The following is a 23918-nucleotide window of genomic DNA, read 5'->3' as shown; positions in this document are numbered from 1 at the left end:
CATTGTTGGGAAGGGCTTGTAAGCTAGCATTTCACTGTAAATTCTACATGAATTGTATTCGGCGCATGTGACAAATAAAATTTGATTTGAATAATAGTGGGAGGCTCTTACACTGTGCGATAGTACCAGTTCATGAAGATGAATGACATGGCTGCCAAGAAGAGCAACACAGCTAAGATAATGATGGCCATCTGTAGCGTAGTGAGGTCATCAGGTGCTCTCCCGCTGACGGCAGGCTGTACATCCAGGATGTTGTAATTCCTGAACAGGTTCTTCAGCTGTTCCTTGTTCTCATCAATCATCTGAATCACCCTGTCCACCACAAGACCAGGGAAGGAGAGACAATGGGCTCAGCACAAAGAGGAGTATACTTAAACATGTTTTTTGTGTAGTAACAATGTAATGACATAGAAATATAATTACTATGATGGGTTCTGACTCCTAAACTTGAAATAATGAGTGCCATAGTCTGGTTTCTACACCAGAAGTTAATGGTTATCTGTAGGAAGAATGTTTATGGTGTGGCAATTAAGCTTGGAATGTACTGAGTAAAGGAAAGGCAATCACATTGTTGCAGTCACTGATAAGGGTGGAGAGAGGTGATTTAGTGAGGAATGGGGGTCGAGGTCAGCTCACATTAAATTAAGGGACAAGGAACAGTTTTTTGGCCGCATCACTTAACTTCCTGCCTAGCAATAAAGATGTAACGTTTAGAGGGAAGGCGGACACCAGACCCAAATTGGGATATATATACTGGGGCTGGTGGAAACATATCTTTTATTTATTTTTATTGTACATTTTTATTTATTTTTTCTTAATATTGCGGAAAGATTGTTGCTTCCATCAATGTAATTGTCTGCATCATTTCCAATCCCCCATGTATTTTTTTGGTAAAAATATCCACATACATACACGTACATACCCATACATATACATACGCATACATAAATGTTCATATATATATATATAATCATACATACATACAGTCAGAAGTTTACATACACCTTAGGCAAATACATTTAAACTCAGTTTTTCACAATTCCTGACATTTAATGCTCGTAAAAATTCCCTGTCTTAGGTCAGTTAGGATCACCACTTTATTTCAAGAATGTGAAATGTCAGAATAATAGTAGAGAGAATGATTTATGTCAGCTTTTATTTCCTTCATCACATTCCCAGTGGGTCAGAAGTTTACATACACTCAATTAGTATTTGGTAAAATTGCCGTTAAATTGTTTAACTTGGGTCAAATATTTCAGGTAGCCTTCCACAAGCTTCCCACAATAAGTTGGGTGAATTTTGGTCCATTCCTCCTGACAGAATTGGTGTAATTGAGTCAGGTTTGTAAGGCCTCCTTGCTCGCACACATTTTTTCAGTTCTGCCCACAAATTTTCTATGGGATTGAGGTCAGGGCTTTGTGATGGCCACTCCAATACCTTGACTTTGTTGTCTTTAAGCCATTTTGCCACACCTTTGGAGGTATGCTTGGGGTCATTGTCCATTTGGAAGACCCATTTGCGATCAAGCTTTAACATCCTGACTGATGTCTTGAGATGTTGCTTCAATATAGCCACATAATTTCCCTTCCTCATGATGCCATCTATTTTGTGAAGTGCACCAGTCCCTCCTGCAGCAAAGCACCCCCACAACATGATGCTGCCACCCCGTGCTTCACGGTTGGGATGGTGTTCTTTGGCTTGCAAGCCTCCCCCTTTTTCCTCCAAACATAATGATGGTCATTATGGCCAAACAGTTCTATTTTTGTTTCATCAGACCAGAGAATATTTCTCCAAAAAGTACGATCTTTGTCCCCCTGTCCAGTTGCAAACAGTAGTCTGGCTTTTTTTATGGCGGTTTTGGAGCAGTGACTTCTTCCTTGCTGAGCGGCCTTTCAGGTTGTGTCGATATAGGACTTGTTTTACTGTGGATATAGATACTTTTGTACCTGTTTCCTCCAGCATCTTCACAAGGTCCTTTGCTGTTGTTCTGGGATTGATTTGCACGTTTTGCACCAAAGTACATTCATCTCTAGGAGACGACAGAACGCGTCTCCTTCCTAAGCGGTATGACGGCTGCGTGGTTGCTACTTGCGGACTATTGTTTGTACAGATGAACGTGTTACCTTCAGGCGTTTGGAAATTGCTCCCAAGGATGAACCAGACTTGTGGAGGTCTACACTTTTTTTCTGAGGTCTTGGCTGATTTCTTTTGATTTTCTCATGATGTCAAGCAGAGGCACTGAGTTTGGTAGGCCTTCAAATACATCCACAGGTACACCACCAATTGACTCAAATTATGTCAATTAGCCTGTCACAAGCCTCTAAAGCAATGACAACATTTTCTGGAATTTTCCAAGCTGTTTAAAGGCACAGTCAACTTAGTGTATGTAAACTTCTGACCTACTGGAATTGTGATACAGTGAATTATAAGTGAAATAATCTGTCTGTGAACAATTGTTGGAAAAATACTTGTGTCATACACAAAGTAGATGTCCTAGTCGACTTGCCAAAACTATAGTTTGTTAAGAAGAAATTTGTGGAGTGGTTGAAAAACTAGTTTTAATGACTCCAACTGTATATACATATACATATTTTTTTTTAGAATATACCTTTATCATTCCCTGCAAGCCTTACCACCCTTCTCCAATTGGAGTAAACTAATAAACAATAACACTTAGGCTTCTACCTTCAGTTTATACATATTATACACATTTTACAGACACAATCTATTTTACAATAGTTATATTTTGTTTGTTTTTAGTCCTTCCTCTATTTCTCATGTCCATCCAGTTTGATTTCTTTTTGTAACTGTGCTATTTCTCAAAATGTCTGAACCTATATACATTTTACAGACCCTGTATGTTTTACATTGGTTATCTTGTTATTTGCCCCAACCTTCAGCTCCATTCAACCCCTCCCATCTATCTCTTAATACCATCCATTTTGGATTTCTATTTGCCATATATATTTCAAATGTGCTGTGATGATTCACAAAAGTACTGAACCTTTCTATTTTCATAGCTTCTACAGATTGTAAATTAAAGATAAACATTTTTGCTAAAATAACTATTATATTATCGATTGATTGACTATGGTTTTTCAAATTACCCAGTATTGCTATCTGCAGCGTTAGTTCTAGACAAATGTCGTAATTCTTCAGCCATTCTTGGACCTGTGACCAAAAACGAGCTACATATGGACAGTTCCAAAATAAATGATCTAATGACTCTGCTTCCTCACAGCAAAATCTGCAGAGCTGGGAAGATTGTATCCCCCATATATATAACATTCTATTGGTTGCAAGAATTTTGTATAGTAACTTAAATTGAAAAATTAGATGTTTTGAATCTGGCATTGTTTTGCGTGTCAATTCATAAACCATGTGCCATGGAATGGGTACATCGAAAATCTCTTCCCAACTATTTTGCAATTTATATGGCACAGCTGTCAATTTTTTGGTCCTTAAAATGAAATTGGTATATGGTTTTATTTATCACACTTTTCTTTAACCATTTATGTTCTTTAATGTAGGGCCGACAGACAAGTTCCTTACTTTTTTGCCCTTCTACTTGCCTCTTCCATTTTTGTGTTAATGCTGCAATTAGTTGGTTGTAATTTTGGGTAGAGCAGACATTTCCATATGTCTGTGTTAGCTGCATGTATGATATAACACCACCAGTCCTATTTATGATATAATTCACAAAATTATACCTTTTTTAAACATTTAATCAAAAAATATGTTTTCAATTAGTATGTTTGAGTTTAACCACAATATTTGTTGTATTATTTGTTCTGTCTTTTCAGGTGAATTAAACTGAAATTGCAACCAACTTTCTAAGGCTTGTTTGAAAAATAACGATATTTTGGAGAATATTTCCTTTTCAAACAACCGAAAGTGTGTAACGGCCGTCGTACGTAGTGGACCAAGGTGCAGCGGGTTGAGTGCTCATGGTGCCATGGTCCAGCCCCATCCAGGATCTCCTCCCATGTCCAAGTTTCCGTATAGTCCACATAATTCTTCTGTTGCTCCTTACCCCGCTGCTTGGTCCATTTGTGGTGGGATGTTCTGTAACGGCCGTCGTACGTAGTGGACCAAGGCGCAGCGGGTTGAGTGCTCATAGTGACTTTATTGAACACGTAACAAACAAAACAAGAAAACAATTGAACGAACAGGATTGCAGGCTAAACACACAGCTATGCAACCACAACTTCCCACAAAGGGACAGGCGAAACAGGGCTACCTAAGTATGACTCTCAATCAGCAACAACGATGTACAGCTGTTCCTGATTGAGACCCATACCAGGCCAACACAAAGAAATACACAACATAGAAAACCATAGAAATACAAAACATGAACATTACCCAAAAACCCCGGAACACATAAATCAAACACCCCTCTTACATAAATACATATCCCATAAACCCCGAACCACATAAAACAAATACCCCCTGCCACATCCTGACCAAACTACAATAACCAATAACCCCTTATACTGGTCAGGACGTGACAGTACCCCCCCCCAAAGGTGCAGACCCCGGATGCACCTCACACAAAAATAAACACAAAATAAACCCCCCAAACTAAAGGGAGGGAAGGGAGGGTGGCTGCCGTCACTGACGGTTCCCGTGCTACACCCCCCCCCCCCAATCCTCCTACTGTGGAGGTGGCTCAGGCTCTGGCCTTAGTCAACCACCTAACCTGTCCACCCCCGCTGAATACCTTTGGCTGAGGCACGTTGCTGTAGACCTCGGGCAGAAGGACGATTCTGGGAGCTCTTGAATGTAGGGCGACTCTGGGAGCTCCGGACTGTAGGCTGTCTCACTCGGTGCTGGACTGTGGGCCGTCTCACTCGGTTCCGGATTGTGGGCCGTCTCACTCGGTTCCGGACTGTGGGCCGTCTCACTCGGTTCCGGACTGTGGGCCGTCTCTCTTGGTTCCGGACTGTGGGCCATCTCTAGATGGGGCACTGTCGTCGGACACTCTGGACGGGGCACTGTTTCCGGACACTCTGGACGGGGTACTGTCACCGGAAGCTCTGGACGGGGTACTGTCGTCGGAAGCTCTGGACGGGGTACTGTCGTCGGAAGCTCTGGACGGGGACTGCGCACTGAAAGCCTGATGCATGGGGCTGGTAGTGGAGGTACCAGACTGGAGGCACGCACCCCAAGGCTAGTGCGAGGAGCAGGAACAGAACGAGTTGGACTGGGCTGACGCACTGGAGGCCTGGTGCGTGGGGCTGGTACTGGAGATGCCAGACTGGATACACGCACCCCAAGGCTAGTGCGGGGAGCAGGAACAGGACGAGTTGGACTGGGCTGACGCACTGGAGGCCTGGTGCGTGGGGCTGGTTTTGGATGTGCCAGACTGGAAACACGCACCTCAGGGCTAGTGCGAGGAGCAGGAACAGGATGAGTTGGACTGGGCTGACGCACTGGAGGCCTGGTGCGTGGGGCTGGTACTGGAGGTACAAGACTGGAGACACGCACCCCAGGGCTAGTGCGGGGAGGAGGAACAGGACGAGTTGGACTGGGCTGACGCACTGGAGGCCTGGTGCGTGGGGCTGGTTTTGGAGGTACCAGACTGGAGACACGCACCCCAGGGCTAGTGCGAGGAGCAGGAACAGGACGAGTTGGACTGGGCTGACGCACTGGAGGCCAGGTGCGTGGGGCTGGTACTGGAGATGCCAGACTGGATACACGCACCCCAAGGCTAGTGCGAGGAGGAGGAACAGGACGAGTTGGACTGGGCTGACACACTGGAAGCCTGGTGCGTGGTGCTGGCTTTGGATGTGCGAGACTGGAAACACGCACCTCAGGGCTAGTGCGAGGAGCAGGAACAGGATGAGTTGGACTGGGCTGACGCACTGGAGGCCTGGTGCGTGGTGCTGGCTTTAGATGTGCCAGACTGGAAACACGCACCTCAGGGCTAGTGCGAGGAGCAGGAACAGGACCTCCTGGACTGGGCTGATGCACTGAAGGCCTGGTGCGTGGTGCTGGCTTTGGAGACGCCAGACTGGATACACGCACCCCAAGGCTAGTGCGGGGAGCAGGAACAGGACGAGTTGGACTGGGCTGACGCACTGGAGGCCTGGTGCGTGGGGCTGGTTTTGGATGTGCCAGACTGGAAACACGCACCTCAGGGCTAGTGCGAGGAGCAGGATCAGGATGAGTTGGACTGGGCTGATGCACTGGAAGCCTGGTGCGTGGTGCTGGTACTGGAGGTACAAGACTGGAGACACGCACCTCAGGGCTAGTGCGAGGAGGAGGAACAGGACGAGTTGGACTGGGCTGACGCACTGGAAGCCTGATGCGTGGTGCTGGTAGTGGAGGTACCAGACTGGAGACACGCACCCCAAGGCTAGTGCGAGGAGCAGGAACAGAACGAGTTGGACTGGGCTGACGCACTGGAGGCCTGGTGCGTGGGGCTGGTACTGGAGGTACAAGACTGGAGACACGCACCTCAGGGCTAGTGCGAGGAGGAGGAACAGGACGAGTTGGACTGGGCTGACACACTGGAAGCCTGGTGCGTGGTGCTGGCTTTGGATGTGCGAGACTGGAAACACGCACCTCAGGGCTAGTGCGAGGAGCAGGAACAGGATGAGTTGGACTGGGCTGACGCACTGGAGGCCTGGTGCGTGGTGCTGGCTTTAGATGTGCCAGACTGGAAACACGCACCTCAGGGCTAGTGCGAGGAGCAGGAACAGGACCTCCTGGACTGGGCTGACGCACTGAAGGCCTGGTGCGTGGTGCTGGCTTTGGAGACGCCAGACTGGATACACGCACCCCAAGGCTAGTGCGGGGAGCAGGAACAGGACGAGTTGGACTGGGCTGACGCACTGGAGGCCTGGTGCGTCGTGCTGGCTTAGGAGACGCCAGACTGGATACACGCACCTCAGGGCTAGTGCGAGGAGCGGGAACAGGATACACTGGGCGCACTGGCGGTCTTGAGCGCAGTACTGGCACCACCCTTACTGGCTGGATGCCCGCTTCCCCCTGGCAAATGCGGGGCGCTGGCACCGCACACACCGGCCTGTGAATGCTCGGCCTCAACGCCGTGGGCAACACCCCATAGCACGGGACCTGACCAATAACAGGCTGCCTCCGATAAGCACGGGGAGTTGGCTTGGGGCTTAACCCTGGCCCAGCCAAACTACCCGTGTGCCCCCCCCAATTTTTTTTATTGGGGCTGCCTCTCAGGCTTAAATGCCAACCGTGTATATAGAGCCTCATATCGGCGCTGCTCTGCCTTGGCTGCCTCTATCTCCTCCGGTGGGCGACGATATTCCCCAGCCTGGTGCCATGGTCCAGCCCCATCCAGGATCTCCTCCCATGTCCAAGTTTCCGTATAGTCCACATAATTCTTCTGTTGCTCCTTACCCCGCTCCTTGGTCCATTTGTGGTGGGAAGTTCTGTAACGGCCGTCGTACGTAGTGGACCAAGGCGCAGCGGGTTGAGGGCTCATAGTGACTTTATTGAACACATAACAAACAAAACAAGAACACGATCGAACGAACAGGATTGCAGGCTAAACACACAGCTATGCAACCACAACTTCCCACAAAGGGACAGGTGAAACAGGGCTACCTAAGTATGACTCTCAATCAGCAACAACGATGTACAGCTGTTCCTGATTGAGAGCCATACCAGACCAACACAAAGAAATACACAACATAGAAAACCATAGAAATACAAAACAAGAACATTACCCAAAAACCCCGGAACACATAAATCAAACACCCCTCTTACATAAATACATATCCCGTAAACCCAAACCACATAAAACAAATACCCCCTGCCACGTCCTGACCAAACTACAATAACCAATAACCCCTTACACTGGTCAGGACGTGACAAAGTGAGCAGTTGTAATCTGAATAAAGTGAAAAAGGCCATTCTTGAACATGGGGTGAGACATTCCCACCAATCTACTAGAGAACCAGTTTGGATTGAAGTATAACTTTGTATGACTGATGCCTTTAGTGAGAGGTCTAATGCTTTAATATTTAACCTGTTGGGTCTAGGGGGCAGCATTTGCACGTCTGGATAAAAAAAATGTACCCGATTTAATCTGGTTACTAATCCTACCCAGTAACTACAATATGCATATACTTATTATATATGGATAGAAAACACTCTAAAGTTTCCAAAACTGTTTGAATGGTGTCTGTGAGTATAACAGAACTCATTTGGCAGGCAAAACCCTGAGACATTTTCTGACAGGAAGTGGATACCTGATGTGTTGTATTGACTTTAAACCTATCCCATTGAAAAACACAGGGGTTTAGGAATATTTTGGCACTTCCTATTGCTTCCACTAGATGTCACCAGCCTTTACAAAGTGTTTTGAGTCTTCTGGAGGGAGATCTGACCGAACAAGAGCCATGGAACGTTGATGTCCCATTAGACACCTGGCGCGCTAGTTCATGTTGGGTACCCTCGTTCCAATACGTTATAAAAGAGTATGCATTCGTCCACCTTGAATATTATTCATGTTCTGGTTAAAAAAGGCCCTAATGATTTATGCTATACAACGTTTGACATGTTTGAACGAACGGAAATATATTTTTTCCCCTCGTTCATGACGAGAAGTCCGGCTGGCTTACATCATGTGCTAACGAGACGGAGATTTTTGGACATAAATGATGAGCTTTTTTGAACAAAACTACATTCGTTATGGACCTGTGATACCTGGAAGTGACATCTGATGAAGAGAATCAAAGGTAATGGATTATTTACATAGTATTTTCGATTTTAGATCTCCCCAACATGACGTCTAGTCTGTATCGCAACGCGTATTTTTCTGGGCGCAGTGCTCAGATTATTGCAAAGTGTGATTTCCCAGTAAGGTTATTTTTAAATCTGGCAAGTTGATTGCGTTCAAAAGATGTAAATCTATAATTCTTTAAATGACAATATAATATTTTACCAATGTTTTCTAATTTTAATTATTTAATTTGTGACGCTGACTTGACTGCCGGTTATTGGAGGGAAACGATTTCCTCAACATCAATGCCATAGTAAAACGCTGTTTTTTGATATAAATATGAACTTGATAGAACTAAAAATGCATGCATTGTCTAACATAATGTCCTAGGAGTGTCATCTGATGGAGATTGTAAAAGGTTAGTGCATCATTTTAGCTGGTTTTATGGTTTTGGTGACCCTGTCTTTGACTTGACAAAACATTACACACAACTCTTGTAAATGTACTGTCCTAACATACTCTAAATTTATGCTTTCGTCGTAAAACCTTTTTGAAATCGTAAAACGTGGTTAGATTAAGGAGATGTTTATCTTTCAAATGGTGTAACATAGTTGTATTTTTGAAAAATTTGAATTTTGACATTTATTTGGATTCAAATTTGCCGCTCTTGAAATGCACCTGCTGTTGATGGAGTGCACCACGGGTGGCACGCTAGCGTCCCACCTAGCCCCAAGAGGTTAATCATTTCTGCCTTCCGAATTCATATTGGTTATATAAGTAGGTCCTTTTAATTTTGTCTGGCTTGCCATTCCTAATAAAATTTATTATTTTTTTGTTCATATCATTTAAAAAGCATGTCACTATGTGTAGGCAAAACCATAAGCAAATTTGTAAACTGTGATATGACTAAAGAGTTAATCAGGTTGATTTGTCTTTGTTTGGAAACGTCTTTGTCTTATGCAGCTGTATGACCCAGTGGGTGAATAAACTTGGTTTGAGCTTTACTAATCGTCCGTGAGTTTTTACTTGGTTCATTTAGAACCTACACTAAATATGGGAATGGGGACTGTCCGTTCTACTAATTATATTTCTATAGGTAATAACATGATAATAAACTATACTGCCAGGCAGCAACTGACTTTTCCACATCCAGGATGCGGTTGGTGTGCTTGTTGACCACGTGTATGAGCACATCTGTCTGAGCAAAGTTCACTCTGCCCTTCTTGTCCACGTGGAACTGAGCAGAAACAGAGGAAGGGAATGACAAAGGGGGTTAGTGGGAGATACACATTTCATACGTAATTTTATACACATGCATGCACACACGCACACACTTGCACAAGCACACACATGCACACACACTCACACATCCCTGAAACCCTTACCTACCTGCACATCGTCCGTGTTGACTATGGCTCCGGTGATGTTGGACAGCAGGTTGATAAACTCCTCCTGGAACTGTCGTACCCGCTCTGGTATCTCGTTGATGACGATCTTCACCCGCTGGTCGTCCCGCAGGATGTAGATGCCCACCATGGCGATGTCACTGTGGCCTGCCAGGTCCCGTGCCAACACCTCCACCACGAAGTAGCCCGGGTCGTAAGCCGTGAACAGGTCAAAGGTACGGATGATCCCATCTGTCTCTCCTAAGGGTTATCAACAGGTTCAGGGCCAATTCCACTGTGATTCAAATCAATATTTAGAATTGAGACATATATCCCCTATAGGTGGGGGTTATCAACATTGTTGGAGCCCAATTCCATTTCAATTATTTCAATATTTAGTCAATTCATCACCTTGATTGAAATTGAATTGATCCCAACCTTGGTTATCAAGGAACAATAGGCAGAGAAGGTTAACAACAGGCCAGGGGCCAATTCCTTTTCAATTCAATTAATCTCCTCAATTCTGAATTGAAATTGAATTGATTCTAACATTGGTTGTCAAGGATTAACAAGGGAAACTATACAAACACAGAGGAGCTAATAGTCATGCTAGGCAGTAGGCAGTGACTGACCTATGATAAAGCCGTTTCCTATGTCCTCAGTGTCATTGGACTGGAGTTTAATGTAGCGGATGGACAGGACATGGTACAGCACCAGGCTGTTGTTCCCTACATCGTTGTCTATGGCCTGTACCCGAATCAGATCTGAGCCTACCTTGGCATCAGCAGCCACACCTGAGAGAGAGAAAGAGATAGAGAGAGGGGGAATGAAAGTGAGAGAATGCACATAGACACACAACCTCAACACACACACACACACATTTACCCCTCCCACAGTTTATGTACAGTACCTGTAGTGTACTCTAGCTTGGTGAAGCGTGGTGGCTGGTCGTTGATGTCCTCCAGGTAGATTCTGACCTCCTGTAGGGTTGGGTCACGGCTGGGGTCAAGTGCTCTTTCCCAGGCTGACCTTTGACCCCTAGTAGGGGCCCAGTTCCTGTGGCTCGAGGCCTTGACGATGATGGAGTACACTGAGATGTCCTCACGGTCCAGATCCTTCTTCACCTTCAGTACGCCCCCTGGGCTCAGGCCAAAGTTACCTTCAGTATCTCCCCCTATAAGGGCACGATTGGAAATCAGTGTTACGTCCATATTCAATAGACAGCAGCACCAACATGCAGCAACCAAAAATATATTTAATTATTCCGTATTAGTACTAATGGACTGATATTTATGCATTGTCCGGTATGGATGAATCAGTGTGTTTATTTGTGTATGTGTGTGTAGTGTAGTGTTGTGTTGTCCTCTCCACAGACCTGCTATGAAGAAGTAGACTACAGCATTGGAGCCTTCATCTGCGTCCACAGCTCCTGTCACGTTACCCACTACTGTCCCTGGAGTAGAGTGCTCTGCCACAGACAGAGTCTGGTACGGCAGGCTGCCTCGCTGAGAGTCAGACAGACAGACAGATAGATGAGCACACACACACACAGATACATGGGCCAGATGTAAGACAAAATCGTTACACATATGAAACAGAGACATTAGCCTTGTTTATACTTGGTTCTAGCATGCATCTTCTGTCCTGATTATTTCCACTTTCAGATTATGCCCACATTTTCAGACAGGTGTAGACGATTAAAAGACGCATTGTGATCCGATTGTGATCATATCTTCCAGACCCCCTCCAGAGGTAGTCAGGCACGCTTTGTATCTGGATGTCTTACAAGTGTACTGTAGATGGATCTGGACAGTGAAACCATTTAAAATATCATAATCCTGCCTTCTAAAATCATTGACAGGTGGCACCATTTACATATGGCATCAATTTGGGTCTTAGAATAAATAAATACTATTTTGAAATAATAGCTGTCAAATAATTTGCATACAGGGAGGGATCAGTAAAATGTGGTCAGAATGCGGACACAATGGACAGATATGAGACACATTGTAATACCATCTGTAGGCATATTTCTGAAATTGTGGGCCAATCAGAGTGTGGACAAGATCAGGACAAAGGACGCATGTTAGCGCTAGGTATAAACATAGCTATTGACTAATATACAAACACAGTACAGTACACAAAACTACCAAATAAAACACAACCCTAATCACAGACAAACATCAAATATCTAGAGATTTAAAAAGGTGGTTTGATCACACAAAAGAAACATAAAAATACTTGGTATAGAAAAAATATTATGGTAAGGTATCAAATGGTAATGTATAAACCCATAGTTATACTTATAGCTGAGGAGTCCAGGGCTATGTTTCATTGCAATAAGATGAGTCTGAATTAGGGCAGACTGGCGGGAATCTTCCTTGCATGAGACACCGCCCAGCATCCTAACTCTCCTCCACTCACCGGGGGCTTAAAGAAGACAGGCTCGTTGTCATCAATGTCCAACAGCGCAACCTGTAAGGGCTGGGTGGTCTCATAAGGCACGGGCTGACCCAGGTCATAGGCCACAATAATCAGCTGAGGGACAGGACACAGTCCTTTAGTCAGACATAAACAATACACGTACACACAAGCATGCACACACACATGCATGCACACACACACAAGAATGCATATTACACACAAGAATGAATGCACACACACACACACACACACACACACACACACACACACACACACACACACACACACACACACACACACACACACACACACACACACACACACACACACACACACACACACACACACACACACGCGAATACACACATATAAACACACACACAATACAAACACAATATATCATACGTTGCATATCAGCTTGTTCATTCCTGTCTGGGCTGAATCCTGACATGAAATCCGGCAGGCCTACATCAAACTTGAATGCATATCTCCCATTGACATGAAGGTACACGTATGATTCAAGTTCTCGCTAGCTACAAGTGCATATTTCAAGTTAGAATTGGGCCCAGTCAGTCCACTCACACTGTGCAGGGCCTGCTTCTCTCGGTCCAGTTTGATGGCGGTGGTGATGACTCCTGTAATAGCATCAATGTGGAAGTTATCCCAGTCTCTGTTCCCAGCTCCTGTCTGGAGGAAGGCATAGCGCACCTCTCCATTCACCCCTTCATCCCCATCTGTCGCAAACACCTCATACACCAGCAGGCCTGGGGGCTGCTCCTACAAGGGGGGAGGACAGACACATCATTGAGATTTTAGATATTCTGTTTGTATGCAACTGCAGAGAATTTTACAGTAGCAATGTGTGTGTAGTGGAGCAACACATTCATACTGTACATGCCCCAAAATAATTGATATATTCTTCAATTATTACTATCCTGCTAGGGACCACTAACAAACACCATACTGTAGTACCACCAACATGCACATGCAAAAACACACACACACACACACACACACACACACACACACACACACACACACACACACACACACACACACACACACACACACACACACACACACACACACACACACACACACACACACCTCCATGATGTGCATGATGGTGCCGTTGGTGGGCCTGACGAACATGGGCCTGTTGTCGTTGACGTCTATGACGATGATGTGTAAGGTGGCGGTGCCCCAGAGGGGTGGTCTGCCCTGGTCTGTAGCCACCACCGTCAAGTTAAAGTGCTCAAAGGACTGCAGCAGACGGAGAGAACGCACCAGACCTGTGTCAGCGTCCAGAGAGAAGGCATCTGATAACACCATAGAGAGGGAGAGAGAGAAAATAGTGAGAGAATGTAACCAACAGTTAATCAGAGGCAGGGAGAAAGTGAGACAAAACGTGTAAATGTTAAACAGTGGGTATCCAGGATTTTGTTCTAGCCCAGCACTAACACATCAATTTATCATGAAGATAATAATATGTTGAATTAGTGGTGTTAATGCTGGGCTGGAACAAAAGCCTCTCACAGTATAGATGATGGTAAGGGTGTGTGTGTTTGTGTTTGTGTGTGTGTGTGTGTGTGTGTGTGTGTGTGTGTGTGTGTGTGTGTGTGTGTGTGTGTGTGTGTGTGTGTGTGTGTGTGTGTGTGTGTGTGTGTGTGTAGGGCTCCAACCTGCCCCTGGGCCCTGCATGCTGTAAGAGAGCAGGCCGTTCTGCCCCTCGTCCAAGTCAGTGGCAGTCAGCGTGATCACAGACGTCCCACTGGGCTCGTTCTCAAACACACTGGTCTCAAAGACCCGCTCTGAGAAACGCGGACGGAAGTCATTCACATCCAGAACGGTCACCAAGACCTGAGAGAGACAGAAAAATATTATGTGGTCCTGTGTTGATCAGTTAGTAAGAGTGTGGCTGGCGCAAGCAATACCAATGTTGTGGTGTCAGGCCCCACAGGGATCATAATAAACACACTACCAATGCTGTGATATATTTTGAATGTACACCACACCAAAAGTTTGGGTCACTTAGAAATGTCCTTGTTTAAGTACATTAGAGTGTCTAGTTTGAGAAACAGACGCCTCACAAGTCCTCAACTGGCAGCTTCATTAAATAGTACCCGCAAAACACCAGTCTCAACGTCAACAGTGAAGAGGCGACTCCGGGATGCTGGCCTTGTAGGTAGAGTTGCAAAGAAAAGTGCCATATCTCAGACTGGCCAATAAAAAGAAAAGTTGAAAATGGGAAAAAGAACACAGACACCGGACAGAGGAACTCTGCCTAGAAGGCCAGCATCCCGGAGTCGCCTCTTCACTGTTGACGTTGAGACTGGTGTTTTGCGGGTACTATTTAATGAAGCTGCCAGTTGAGGACTTGTGAGGTGTCTGTTTCTCAAACTAGACACTCTAATGTACTTGTCCTCTTGCTCAGTTGTACTCCGGGGCCTCCCACTCCTCTTTCTATTCTGGTTAGAGACAGTTTGCGCTGTTCTGTGAAGGGAGTATTACACAGCGTTGTATGAGATCTTCAGTTTCTCTGCAATTTCTCGCATGGAATAGCCTTCATTTCTCAGAACAAGAATAGACTGACGAGTTTCAGAAGAAAGTTATTTGTTTCTGGCCATTTTGAGCCTGTAATTGAACCCACAAATGCTGATGCTCCAGATACTCAACTAGTGTAAAGAAGGCCAGTTTTATTGCTTCTTTAATCAGGTCAACAATTTTCAGCTGTGCTAACATAATTGGAAAAGGGTTTTCTAATGATCAATTAGCCATTTAAAATTATAAACTTGGATTAGCTAACACAACATGCCATTAGAACACAGGAGGGATGATTGCTGATAATCGGCCTCTGTACGTCTATGTAGATATTCCATAAAAGATCTGCCGTTTCCAGCTACAATAGTCATTTACAGCATTAACAATGTCTACACTGCATTTCTGATCAATTTTATGTTATTTTAATGGACAAAAAATTAGCTTTCTTTCAAAAACAAGGACATTTCTAAGTGACCCAAACTTTTGAACGGTAGTGTAGATATTCCATAAAAAAATATGCCGTTTCCAGCTACAATAGTAATTTACAACATTAACAATGTCTACACTGTTTTTCTGATCAATTTGATGTTATTTTAATGGACCAAAAAATTGCTTTTCTTTCAAAAACAAGGACATTTTTATGTGACCCCAAACTTTTGAACGGTAGTGTACATTTACATTCACATTTTAGTCGTTTAACAGACACTCTTATCCAGAGTGACTTACAGTCAGTGCATTCAGATAAGTTTACTTATGTTCTACTACAGTATGAATCCCACCTGAACAGAGTTCTCTCGTCGGTTGTTGGGGCTGCCGCCAGGGTTGTCCCTAGCGATGGCTGTCAGGGTGAAGTGGTCTTTAGTCTCTCTGTCCAGTGGAGACAGAATATAGATGTCACCCTGAGAAGAGAAGGAGGAGGAGGAGCAGGAGCAGAAAGATCATTATTAAAACAAAGTACAGTGAACGGGTCAGGAGGTGCAATAAACTACGGAAGAGTATTAGGGCCAAGTGAAGTTAAAAATTAAATAAACAGTGATGGTGGTGGTACTTGGAAATGTTTCTTTTTGCATGATAATACTTAAAAAAATTGTCAACACTGAGACTATTTGGAATATTTTGAGAATAAAGTCTGAATACAATTTTTAGAATAAAGTGGCAATATTTCGAGAATAAAGTGACAATATTTCGAGAATAAACGTGACATTTTATATTGAGAATAAAGTAAAAAAAATTGAATAAAGTCACAGTTATATTTCAAGATTAAAGTAGGGGATTTGGTTAACTGCATGTTTCCCTGGCTCCATGTTGCTGTGCTCCCCACCATTGAAATGCCTGCAGTTGTAAATCTATACCTTATAATTGGCCTAATAACAAGGAAATCCTTTCTCTTTTAGCACATAATAACCATATGATTATAAGTAGGCCTATTAGGACCTGGAAGAGGTTGTGCCACAGATTTGGTTCAGAAGGAGGAACCACACGGACACAGATAAGATATTTAATCCAAGTCTGTGTGGTTACATGCAGTACATACAGTAGGTATAGATAGGTGGGTTGTGTGTGTATGCAGGTGTGTGTGTGGGGTGGGTCTAATACACTCGTCCAAACAGGTGTCACACACACACACGCACAGTATCCTCAAAGCAATACCATTCTAACGACCATGGTGCATTGTCAGACTGCGTAGAGACATGGAGTTGCGTACATCAGACCCTGTCATGGTGCCCTTCGAATTCGCTACAATGTCTGGGCTGAATCAATCGCCTCCATTTGCCAACAACATGCATAGCATATTTTAGAGAGTAACAGCTAGGCCAGCAGCCTATATGTCGAAACAAAAGGTTAACGTTTTATGTTGGCTAACTTCTAATGAAGTAGCCTCATAGACCTATGCTTATTATCTTGTGAATGTAGTAGGTCATGGATTGCGTGGAGAAGGATTGCACGTCCCTGTTGGGCTCAAGGGCTGCCCTCAAACCCATGACCTAAGCAAACTTAGGTATGACATGCCAGCAACAAATGCTGACACTACACATCCAAGTATATCGGACCAAATTATGAAAGACAAGAATTGCATTTTTAAATTCCGTAAAGTCAGTGTGGAAGAGGTGAAAAAATTATTGTTGGCAATGACAAGCCACCGGGGTCTGACAATCTGGATGGAAATTTACTGAGGATAATAGCAGATGATATTGCCACTCCTATTTGCCAAATCTTCAATTTAAGCCTACTAGAGAGCGTGTGCCCTCAGGCCTGGAGGGAAGCTAAAGTCATTCCGCTACCCCCTTTACTGGCTCAAATAGCCGACCAATCAGCCTGTTACCAACCCTCAGTAAACTTTTGGAAAAAATAGTGTTTGACAGAAAACAAATTGACAACAGAATTTCAGCATGCTTATAGGGAAGGACACTCAACAAGCACAGCACTTACACAAATTACTGATGATTGGCTGAGAGAAATTGATGATAAAATGATTGTGGGGGCTGTTTAGGCCCCTTGCTTTTTCAATTTTGACTAACAACATGCCACTGACTTTGAGTAAAGCCAGAGTGTCTATGTATGCGGATGACTCAACACTATACACTACAGTGACTGAAATGACTGCAACACACAACAAAGAGCTGCAGTTAGCTTCAGAGTGGGTGGCAAGGAATAAGTTAGCCATAAATATTTATAAAACTAAAAGCATTGTATTTGGAACAAAACACTCACTAAACCCTAAACCTAAACTAAATCTTGTAATAAATCATGTGGAAATTGAGCAAGTTGAGATGACTAAACTGCTTGGAGTAACACTAGATTGTAAACTGTCATGGTCAAAACATATTAATGCAGTAGTAGCTAAGATGGGGAGAAGTCTGTCTATAATTAAGCGATGCTCTGCCTTCTTAACAACACTATCAACATGGCAGGTCCTACAGGCCCTAGTTTTGTCGCACGTTGTATACGGTTCAGTCGTGTGGTCAGGTGCCACAAAAAAGGACTTAGGAAAATTGCAATTGGCTCAGAACAGGGCAGCACGGCTGGCCCTTGGATGTACACAGAGAGCTAATGTTAATAGAATGCATGTCAATCTCTCCTAGCTGAAAGTGGAGGAGAGATGGATGGCTGAAAGTGGAGGAGAGATTGACTTCATCACTACTTTTATTTATGAGAGGTATTGACATGTTGAATGCACCGAGCTGTCTGTCTAAACTACTGGCACACTCGGACACCCATGAATACCCCACAAGACATGCCACAAGAGGTCTCTTCACAGTCCCCAAGTCCAGAACAGACTATGGGAGGCACACAGTACTACATAGAGCCATGACTACATGGAACTCTATTCCACATCAAGTAACTGATGCAAGCAGTAAAATTAGATTTAAAAAACAGATAAAAAAACACCTTATGGAACAGCAGGTACTGTGAAGCAACACAAACATTGGCACAGACACACACACACACACACACACACGGTAACATACGACCTATACATACACATGGATTTAGTACTGTAGATTTGTGGTAGTGGTGGAGTAGGGGCCTGAGGGCACACAGTGTGTTGTGAAATCTGTGAATGTATTGTAATGTTTTTAAAATTGTATAAACTGCCTTAATTTTGCTGGACCCTAGAAACAGTAGCTGCTGCCAAAGCAGCAGCTAATGGGGATTCATAATGAATAGAAATACAAATACTTTGAAGAATCTCAAATATAAAATATATTTTGATTTGTTAAAATCTTTTTTGGTTACTACATGATTCTATAAGTTCCTCGGTGTATACATCACTAACAAACTGAAATAGTCCACCCACACAGACAGTGTGGTAAAGAAGGAGGCTGAAGAAATTTGGCTTGTCACCTAAAACCCTCACAAACTTTTACAGGTGCACAATTGAGAGCATCCTGTCTGACTGTATCACCGCCTGGTACGGCAACTGCACCGCCCACAATATTATGAATGCTACAACCTTCCCTGTCTGTCTGTTGTAAAGGATATTGAAGTTGCACGAGCAGGACACAGTCACTACACTTTGGACACATTTTGTTTGATGATGAAGGCTATTCTTTATAGTTGCAGCCATATCGTAGTTTCTGAATAGATAACATTACTAAACTGCCTGTCTGCCTCCTGAGCAGCTTAGCTAATATTTGCAATGAATGATCAAAAAACAACATTCAGTTGCTGTTTTGCTGCATGCCACCTCTAGGCAGCAAAACGTTCTAGGCAGCTGAGCGTGTATCCGGACTGGTAAAAAGAGTCTGACAATGGGAGAGATCGTTTTGCATCGCCCGGTGTGGCGGATGAATCAGAATTAGCATAGATAATTAAGATATTTTATTTGCATAATATGCTTATGTGAGATACTTGTCATATGTGAATGTATCTGTTAAACCATGTGAAGGGATGGCGTGATTCATGGGGAACCAATTACTTGTCTCCACAATGTCTGTGCACAAGTCACTCCCTCCTTTGGCATTGGGGGAAGGTGTATGGCAGTGTCTGGACCATTGTATGTCCCCTCTGATGTTGCACTTATCTTGGGATAGTGTATGACCTAGAGGCTCACTCCCCTCAGTGAGCTTGTCCAGGAGTGGAGTCAAGAGGGAGTTTACTTGAGATGGGAGTATCTAGAGTTGTCAATTGATTTATGCCATTGGATGAGCTAATGGTTCTGTTCTATACCGTACCAGGGAGAGACGGTTCCAGTTTGGAGTAGGAGGACCAGACACTGGTCTATACAATGAACACTGTTGACACAGCAGTTGCTGTCTGCTATGTTTTATAGATATCTTTCATACAAAACTTAACCTTGTGACCCATTCTATGCATCTGTGGTTCATCATGTACATTGAGAGGGGTGTATCTTGGCTATAAAAGATCTTTGTACTTTTGTGTAGTCACTTTTCAATGGTTCATTAGAGATAGCGCATCATTGAAAGGTTTGCAAAAAGCTCTTAACCTGTTATGGCTAGGGGGCAGTATTTTCACAGCCGGATGAAAAACGTACCCGATTTAATCTGATTATTACTCCTGCCCAGAAACTAGAATATGCATATAATTATTAGCTTTGGATAGAAAACACTCCAAAGTTTCTAAAACTGTTTGAATGGTGTCTGTGAGTATAACAGAACTCATTTGGCAGGCCAAAACCTGAGAAGATTCCATGCAGGAAGTGGCCTGTCTGACAATTTCTTGCCCTTCTTGATTATCTCTATCCATTACAGAGGATCTCTGCTGTTACGTGGCACTTCCTACGGCTCCCATGGGCTCTCAGAAGGCGGCAAAAAGCTGAATCGTGGCTTTGCAGGCTCTGGCTGAAAAAAAGTAGCGCGTTTGGGTAGTGGCTGGTTACAGTACTGTGAGACTCAGGCGCGTGCCCGCGTCGACAGAATGCTTTGTTTTCTTTCGTCTGTTTACCTAAACGCAGATTCCCGGTCGGAATATTATCGCTTTTTTACGAGAAAAATGGCATAAAAATAGATTTTAAACAGCGGTTGACATGCTTCGAAGTACGGTAATGGAATATTTAGAAATCTTTTGTCACGAATTGCGCCATGCTCGTGACCCTTATTTACACTTCGGATAGTGTCTTGAACGCACGAACAAAACGTCGCTATTTGGATATAACGATGGATTATTTTGGACCAAACCAACATTTGTTATTGAAGTAGCAGTCCTGGGAGTGTATTCTGACGAAGACAACAAAGGTAATCAAACTTTTGTAATAGTAAATCGGAGTTTGGTCAGGGCTAAACTTGGTCGGTGTCTAAATGGCTAGCCGTGATGGCTGGGCTATCTACTGAGAATATTGCAAAATGTGCTTTCACCGAAAAGCTATTTTAAAATCAGACATATCGAGTGCATAGAGGAGTTCTGTATCTATAATTCTTAAAATAATTGTTATGTTTTTTGTGAACGTTTATCGTGAGTAATTTAGTAAATTCACCGGATGTTTGCGGGGGGTATGCTAGTTCTGAACGTCACATGCTAATGTAAAAAAGCTGGTTTTTGATATAAATATGAACTTGATTGAACAAAACATGCATGCATTGTATAACATAATGTCCTAGGGTTGTCATCTGATGAAGATCATCAAAGGTTAGTGCTGCATTTAGCTGTGGTTTTGTTTTTTGTGACATTATATGCTAGCTTGAAAAATGGGTGTCTGATTATTTCTGGCTGGGTACTCTGCTGACATAATCTAATGTTTTGCTTTCGCTGTAAAGCCTTTTTGAAATCGGACAGTGTGGTTAGATTAACGAGAGTCTTGTCTTTAAAATGCTGTAAAATAGTCATATGTTTGAAAAATGGAAGTTTTCGGATTTTAGAGGAGTTTGTATTTCGCGCCACGCCCATCATTGGATATTGGAGCAGGTGTTCCGCTAGCGGAACGTCTAGATGTAAGAGGTTAATTATTAAAGATGTAGTTATAAGTATAACTCTGACTGGTGTGTGAAGTTTGTAACTCTCCTCATTTGGTAATGCAGAAATTAGCCACCACACCAGTGCCATAGTTATGTCACATAATGTATGGTGCCACCAGTCTGCTTGCAGTTGTCAGTTATTGTCAGGTATGTGGATGATTTTATTCAGGAACGTTTCTTGGGCTACTTTGATGTGTCAAGTGGGCGAGATGCACAGTCTGTTTGACTTTGTGAATTATGGGATGTCTGAATTTAACTTCATGGAGAAACTTGTTGCCCAAACCTACAATTAAGCACCTGTAATGGAATGGTGATCACCACTCCACTCCGCTACCATTGTTAACTATTTCCTGACATGAAATGAAGCCACGTCTCATGTGCCCACTCATCCACTGGCACGTTGAATGTTTCCTCTCCAAGCACTGTGAGTACCCCTATCAATTTTCTCTCATTACTAGTCTGAAGAGAGAGAAAGAGAGAGAGGAGTTTCTAAATGTTTTTTGTTGATATTGTTGATATTGATTTTGTTGATATTGTACTGCAGAGTCAATCACACACACAAACACAATCATATTATTACACATCAATATTTTTACTCCTTGCTTGGACTAACTCATTATTAGCTCCTTTTTATAACTGTGTAGTGTATTGTGTTATTGTTTTTTTGTCTTCCCAGTCAAATCCTGTCTTGCCCTCAGTGGAAGAGTTGAGCTTTTCTCTAACACCATCCATCCATGATGAGCCTGTCCTGCACTGAAGCCTAATTATATGTGTTATTGTTTTTACCATCAAGGACCAGCGTTTTAATTAATACTTTCAAGTGATATCCCAAAATAAATTATATTTAATATGAACACCTCAACCCCTGTCCTGCACTGAAGTCAAGCCTCTGAACACCTCAACTCATGCGTCATACCCTCATTCAATCACTGATCCATTCCCAACACTGTGTAAGTAGCCCTCTCATTCCTATTCCCCATAATATTGTACTATACATTTATATTTTATTTAACTTTTAATTAACTAGGCAAGTCAGTTAAGAACAAATTCTTATTTACAATGACGGCCTACCCCGGCCACACTCTACCCCGGACGATGCTGGGCGCCACCATATGGGATTCCAAATCACAGCCGGTTGTGATACAGCCTGGAATCGAGCCAGGGTCTATAGTGATGCCACTAGCACTGAGATGCAGTGCCTTAGACCACTGCGCTACTCGGGAGTCTTTATTAAATGCTTTAGTTTAAAGTAATTAGTTTGACGATTTTTGAAACACGCTTTGTTATTTCTGTGCATTCCGTGCCTATATCGTGGATCTCCCATCCTCCTAAATGTTCAAGTCACAAACCTCCATTGGTATCTATAGCCACTCCGTTATTATTATTTATCACCTCCCAATGACATCTTCAGTGTGTACAGACAAACTGTTATTTGTAACATTCTGAACTCCTCCTTTATTAGTTGTGTGATAAGTCAACATAGATGAGTTAGTTCATTTTCTTTGAAAGAGAAAGAGTACAAGAGAGAGTGAAAATGAAAGAGAGGAGAGAGTGTTTTGTGTGTGTGTATGTGTGTCTGTGTTTGTGTGTGTATGTATGTGTGTTTGTACATAAGTGAAGTGCTTGGATTGGACAGGTGCACACCGGTACTGAGTAATAGCACTCTACTGTTTGTGTACCGGTACTTCTTATAGAATATTGGCTTAAAAGTTCCAGCTCCTAAATATAAACAGTACTATCACCCAAAAATGAGTGCCAGCAACAATTTGTGAAGTGCAGTGATACGTGAAGTAAAAAAGTGAAGTCCACTTCAAGCACTACAAAGTGTGTGTGTGTGTTTTAGAACTCACAGTGGAGGGAGTGATGCCAAACTTGCCCTCTCCATCTACTAGGCTGTACTCGATGACAGAGAAGAGGCCAGAGTCTGCGTCTGTGGCACTGACTCTGACTATGACCGTGCCCAAGTCAACATCCTCAAACACTGGCTTCTGCAAAGGGACATCAGCATACACACAGACAGAACACCTTGATGTAATTGGCTCAGAACAGGGCAGCACGGCTGGCCCTTGGATGTACACAGAGAGCTAACATTAATAAAATGTTTTTCAATCTCTCCTGCCTCAAAGTGGAAGAGAGATTGACTTCATCACTACCTGCATTTGTGAGAAGTATTGACATGTTGAATGTACCAAGCTGTCTGTTTGAATTACTGGCACACAGCTCGGACACCCATGCATACCCCACAAGACATGCCAACAGAGGTCTCTTCACAGTCCCCAAGTCCAGAACAGACTATGGGAGGCGCACAGTACTACATAGAGCCATAACTACATGGAACTGTATTCCACATCAAGTAACTCATGCAAGCAGTAACATTTTATGACAAAAAAAAATAGAGATAAAAATACACCTTATGGAACAGCGGGGACTGTGAAGTAACACAGACATGTG

At 43.5% G+C, this 23918-nt stretch overlaps 1 protein-coding gene across 3 annotated transcripts in view; it reads right to left on the bottom strand.

The window, feature by feature from the left end:
• The window catches only part of LOC106579432 (cadherin-23), a 706260-nt gene that overhangs the window by 41157 nt on the left and 641185 nt on the right, over positions 1-23918 (bottom strand). For all 3 annotated transcript variants that reach the window (XM_014159337.2, XM_014159338.2, XM_014159340.2), the window contains 12 exons: positions 23318-23455; positions 15834-15953; positions 14196-14373; positions 13621-13832; positions 13096-13290; positions 12514-12627; positions 11465-11594; positions 11000-11263; positions 10722-10883; positions 10094-10350; positions 9844-9941; positions 112-312 (listed from right to left, as the gene is read on the bottom strand). In XM_014159337.2, the coding sequence (XP_014014812.2) occupies positions 112-312; positions 9844-9941; positions 10094-10350; positions 10722-10883; positions 11000-11263; positions 11465-11594; positions 12514-12627; positions 13096-13290; positions 13621-13832; positions 14196-14373; positions 15834-15953; positions 23318-23455 (2069 nt within the window). The remainder of the gene's footprint in view (positions 1-111; positions 313-9843; positions 9942-10093; positions 10351-10721; positions 10884-10999; positions 11264-11464; positions 11595-12513; positions 12628-13095; positions 13291-13620; positions 13833-14195; positions 14374-15833; positions 15954-23317; positions 23456-23918) is intronic.

The sequence above is a fragment of the Salmo salar genome, chromosome ssa19, assembly GCF_905237065.1.
Source record: "Salmo salar chromosome ssa19, Ssal_v3.1, whole genome shotgun sequence".
Lineage (NCBI taxonomy): Eukaryota > Metazoa > Chordata > Actinopteri > Salmoniformes > Salmonidae > Salmo > Salmo salar.
Note: the sequence above shows the minus strand (reverse complement) of the source record. Positions and strands in the feature narration are given on the sequence as shown.